The sequence below is a fragment of the Merops nubicus genome, unplaced genomic scaffold (genome assembly GCF_000691845.1).
Source record: "Merops nubicus isolate BGI_N331 unplaced genomic scaffold, ASM69184v1 scaffold52189, whole genome shotgun sequence".
Classification (NCBI taxonomy): domain Eukaryota; kingdom Metazoa; phylum Chordata; class Aves; order Coraciiformes; family Meropidae; genus Merops; species Merops nubicus.
The window spans coordinates 1-5532 of NW_008629923.1; the positions used below are offsets into that span (position 1 = coordinate 1).

A 5532-nucleotide genomic window follows, 5' to 3' on the forward strand; every position below is an offset into this window, starting at 1 on the left:
CTCGGCCGCGCTGCCCGCGGGGTTGGTGGGGGCAGAGCCTTCCGGACAGCTCTCGGGGTGAGCGGGGCGGATTTCGGTTTTCGTAGCTCGGCGTCACACCGGAGCGAGCCCTGCTGTCCAACTGGCTTTGGAGGATCCCCGAGTTCAACTAAGTCCTTGTTTCTTTTTCTTTCAGGTTTCCTCTGTTTACGTGTGTAGTCCAAAGCACGAGTCGTTCTTGTCACCTCTTCTTTCAGCATTCGTAAGAGAGCTGAGAAGATGGTGAATGTTCTGAAAGGCGTCCTGATTGAATGGTTAGTAACAGCACTTGCTGCCTGGCCTTGTTTTAAAGTCTACTTAGTTCTTTAGAGCTGGAGATATTCTCGATAAGTTAAGAGTCTAGACCCTCAAAAAAAGAATTGTTGTGAGGAGGGATGACGCTGAACAATCACGATTACAGTTCTGTATGTTGATTGTGTGAAAATCAGTTTCTGGCTACTGCTGAGCTTCGTGCAGGCTGGTGATACCAGCTAGGACAAAAGCTTGTGGCATATAATCCTATTTGTGTCAGTCCCTAGAGTACAGCTGATTGAAAGAAGGAAAAAGTAATCCTCCCTGTACCCCTCCAAAAGGGGATGCAAAAGAGTGGTGGAAATTGTGTACTTTTGGTATCTAACTTTTCTCAAGTATTTTGTTTCTCTTCTTATATGACAGAGCATGTAAATAGTGCTTCTTCTGAAGACAATAATGCTTCCAGAGTTTCACGTTACCCTTTTCTCAAAATTACTTGTACTCTGAGAGTTCTTACTCTAGTCATGCTTCTGCATATTTCAGCCTGTACTACAGGTTATGTTTTGAGTTGCTGTATAGAGGACAGGGAGAGGGTGTGGTTTCATAATATATGTCTTTGTCCATATATACTTTTGGGTAAGGGAGAATTAGTCCTTCTACTGCACTTAAGAGGGAATTAACTAAGGACATTTTCAAATTTACTATGCTACTAAGAATTCTTTTTAAGAAAAACTATATTGCCAAAACAACTATGTTCATAATCTTGAAAGTGTTCTGAGCTATCTAATTCCAGGTTACTGTATTTCTTGCACTTTTCACCAGCTGTTGCAATCAAATACTAAGTTTAACAAAAGAGCGTTTTTTTCCTTTTTTGTCAAAACTTGTGTCAGAATAATACTTTCTGAATTCTTCAAAATTGCAGTGGATCAAAGAGCTTATTATTTGAAGCCACTTTATTTAGCTGCTTAGTATAATACAGCTGTTTCAGTTACCTGTTGTTTCCATACTTCCAAAATGCTTCCTTCTAAAGACTTAAATTTAACTTAAAAGGTGACATCATGAAAAATAAGAGGGTGTTAATTTATGGTGTGATACATGTACAGTTCATACATGACCACTTGTTCTCTCTGCCATGCTACTTCAGGTGAGGTTATCTTCTCTTGGGTTTTGGGTACCTTTAAACAAAAAATATGCTTTAAGAAAACATGTTTTTATGGTGCTGTTGCTGAAGATAGAAATGTAGGTTTAAACTTGCCTTAAAAAGGGTTGGGTACTGTGGCTTCTTTTAAAGCTGCTTCAACAGCAGCATAGGGACACTTTTCTGCTAATCAAGGAGCTGGTTCTTCCCATTACATTTTATTATCACTTTGGTTTCATCTGTAAAGTAACCCAAGCAATTAGTACGAAAGAAACAACTTTCTCCAAAGCTTTACACTCTACTGGAATGGCGAGCACCTCTTGAAGTTAGCATTAGTCTCCCAAAGAACTTTGGGAATGTCTTCAAACACTGGTTTTTTTTCTGTTTTTACCTTTATTGTATTACAATGCAGTGGGTTCTGATCTGTTTGTCCCTACAGTGACCCAGCAATGAAGCAATTTCTGCTCTACTTGGATGAGTCAAATGCATTGGGAAAGAAGTTCATCATACAAGACCTGGATGAAACTCATGTCTTTGTATTAGCTGAGTTGGTTAACTTCCTTCAGGAGAGAGTGGGCGAGTTAATGGACCAGAACTCTTTTCCTATTACTCAGAAGTAAAAAGATGAGAGAAATGACATCGCTGCAAGTTTTGGAGTAGTAAATTTTAATACCTTAGGTTGTTACTATTTTAATAGATACGCTGTGGTTAGTAAATTCTAAATGGAAGCGGCTACTCTAGAAAATGGAAGTTGTTCGTAGACAAAATACTTTTGAGTTGGATTTTATTTCTCATTTGGAAAGATTATCTTTAGTAAATCCTTAAGATAATACACTTGAGGACTTGCCTAGAGTTTTTTGATACATGCTCTTTTTCCTTTAGAATTTTTTTTCTTGCAAGATGGTACAACCCAAAAGTTAGAGTAACGTTTCTTTATTGGAATGCTGTCTGAAGTCTGCTACATGACACTTTCCTGTGGAATTGATTAAATCTGGTTATAGTATGTAACATAGAATATAAAGAGTGTCTTCAAGTATGATCTGTGCTTGATGGAATGCCTTCATAAGTTGAAAGTGTGGTCAGATACTGCTTTAACTTAATAGTTTTATGTATCAAAATGAAAGTTAGTAAGACTTTTCTGTTGTTGGTTGATTGGTTTTTTTCATACATTTCACAAGTGCCCCATACTACTTGCCTACTATGCTTTCTGTATTTTGGGTTTGGGGAGTGGTGGTGGAAATCTAGGAGTCTGGAAGGGAGGAGGGGGATGGAGACAACGAAATTCATTATCCTAGATCATAATCTTTTAATTGTAAACTGATTACTTGCGTATTAACAATAGCAAATTAAAGAGGTAGCATAAATGGGAGACCAATCCCTTAGAATAATTGCTTGTATTTTTTCACTGAAACTGATAACTGGTCATAGTAAGCAATGTGATCGGGAAGGGGAAATAAAGACTTGGTTGTTCTACCTGCAAAGGAGAGTGCTTGTTTTTTTTTTTTTTTTGGGGTGGTGTAGGGGTTTTGTGTATTTGGTTGGTTGTTTTCCCTTCTACTTGATTCTTCCTTCCTTATTGCACTTTGCTGCAAAGGAAAAGCCTCATAGTTTCGCAAGTGTATTTTTATACTATCTGTAACTCACTCCCTCAGACACTGGCTTGCTTAGTAAGCTGGCTAGTGCAGGATAATAAAACCTGTGAAGACTTCTGTCTGCAAATATGGCAGATACAGATTACAAAAACAAGAACGTGTATTAACATCTCTCCTATCCTACTTCCTACTCAAAAATAATACAATTTGTTGGATCTCCAAGTTTTCATTTATAAATTAAAGACTTTTAGGATGTTGCTTTAAAGGGAAGCTTCTTTTTTCAGAGTTGCTCATGTCCATCACATAGATGCCACCTTTTTAATCTTTGGGGGAAAAGCAAGTGTAAATAGAATGGCTTTTACAAAGAATAGTTTACTGAATCTCCCACTGTTGCTTTTTTTTATCTTGTCCAGTAGATATGCAGTTAGTGTTCGGTTTGGGGTCGTGGTTTTTTTACCCTCCAGGAATAGAGAATCTTCAGGAGAAAGTTTCACTAGGTGTTTTTAATCTAAAAGCTGTCCCAAGAAAGTTCTGCAGCGTTGCATATATTGAGGCTCATGTGGATGAGCAAATAGCCCTAGAACTTAGTTTGATATCCTTTCTTTTCTGTTCACTGTGTAGAACAATGGGGTTGTGTCCAAGTTGCTTCATCTTTCTCTGACAAGTGGATGCTTCTCCAGTCATGTAAATTAGGATGTGCTTTCATTTGAAACAGAAGGTTGAAGTCTTTTATGAAAGATTTATTGTTCTTTACCACTGTCTTGAGACTGATTTTAATATTGACCTCATAACTTATTTTATGGAAGTTATCGGATGCTCATTTAATAGAGACATAATCAGTAGGCTTGACAAGGCATGATAGCTTAAGGCATTTTAAGTGTTTTACATCCTTTCTTTGGAATTCTAGTTTATTTTTCATCCAGATTTTCATGAAAGGTAAACAATCCTTCTCTCTCTTCAAATGACAGTATTTGAAAAGTCATGTTAATGACACCTGTTACATTTCTATTTAGCATGTCTAGTGCTACATTTGTTGTGATTTTCATTTTAAGTATGATAAACTTGCAGGTCTTGTCTGTACAACTTTATTGTTGTATTAACTGTAGTTTAGCTTATACTTCCAGTGATAAATGGCTTCTGTAATACAGAGGGATAGAAGTTCCAAACTGTAAAGAGGTATATATTCTTATACTTTTTGTTCTGAAACCTTTTTTGAGCAAACATGGTTAATGAATTTTAAGTTCTAAACCTGTCAAGACTTAGGTCCTTCCTGCAACCTGACCAGGCCTAAGTGATTCTATGCTGGAAGAATAAACAAAAGACGTAAAGAAGCAAATTGGTATCTCTTTATAGGACATGAGGCTGGTTTCTTTAGATCCTAAGGGAAAAAAAGTGTCTTGAATCATGTAGTATGGTGAAGGAAATCCAAAGAGGAAACATTGGGAACTTGAGAATGTGTATATGTATTAAAAAAGTGCTGAAAGCTGCCTTTTTTTTCTTTAAATGCATATAATCATGGAATTTACGCTTTAACAAAAAAAAGCACATAAGAGGGAAAAACAGACACTAGCATTAAAACTATCAGGACATTTTGAGATAGTTAACATTTACACTTAGAGATTTTAAATGTTTTCAGTGGGTTTCATCTAGGTGTGAAATATCAGTGAGTGGAGCTTGGAGTTAAACACTGTGTTAAGACTTTTTTTTAAGGGTGGAAGCATTTGAGAACAAAATGTAAAGGAGATCTGTTTAAATGTATACATATTTTGCTAAAAACTCATGATGAGAACATCAGCTCTTGCTGTATTTGGAATATTATATGTTAACATTTCTATCTATAGCTAGTAAGTTACCCTTTTTTTACCCCCCTGGTATCTAGCGGAGAGATTATACTGTGCCCAGGTCCTGCTTGAGCAGCAAAAGTAGAACTTGAATGACAGACTTCTTGCTGAAGCAGCAAAGCTTTATCTTGATGGGCTTTCATTGCTAAGTACTGAGCTGGTGCTTCACTTCTCGCTTTCAGTCTGAGTTGAAAGTATCTTGTTTACTGGAGAAGGAGCATGGTAGAATAATTACTTAAAGGACACTTACTTGAACTTAATTTCTTATTTGCTACTTATTTATATTTAGCTCTAAAAAAGCTTGCAAATATGCTTGTGTTTTGTTATATTAACAGTTGCTCTTGGGTAGTGTTGTGGTTTGAGACTTGGAATGGGACTGTGACCTTCCAGCAACTGGGGGGACCCCGGGTGGGTGTGAAACCATTGTATTCCCTCCCCTTCCCACACACACTCTGATAAGAGGCAGGGAGTGGTTTCTAATTTCACTCCTGCCTTGGAGCTCGGAGAGGGAGGTTGTCCTTTCACTCCGTGGGACCCTGGAACCATTTCTGAGGGTTTTGTATATTTTATTTTTTGTATTTTTCCCCTAATCTTTGTATATATTATTTTCCTTACCTACCTTTTTCATTTTCTGTTCCTTGTTGAACAATATACTTCATTTTTTTCCAAAGTGTTTCTCTCTCTCTTGGGG

The 5532-nt window shown here is 37.2% G+C and overlaps 1 protein-coding gene across 1 annotated transcript; it reads left to right on the top strand.

The window, feature by feature from the left end:
* Nucleotides 1–198: 198 nt before the first annotated feature.
* Nucleotides 199–2233, top strand: GTF2H5 (general transcription factor IIH, polypeptide 5). Its single transcript, XM_008947077.1, has 2 exons — nt 199–293; nt 1848–2233. Exons 1-2 carry the CDS (start codon nt 259–261, stop codon nt 2026–2028), a joined length of 216 nt encoding a protein of 71 aa, XP_008945325.1. The 5' UTR covers nt 199–258; the 3' UTR covers nt 2029–2233.
* Nucleotides 2234–5532: the final 3299 nt, after the last annotated feature.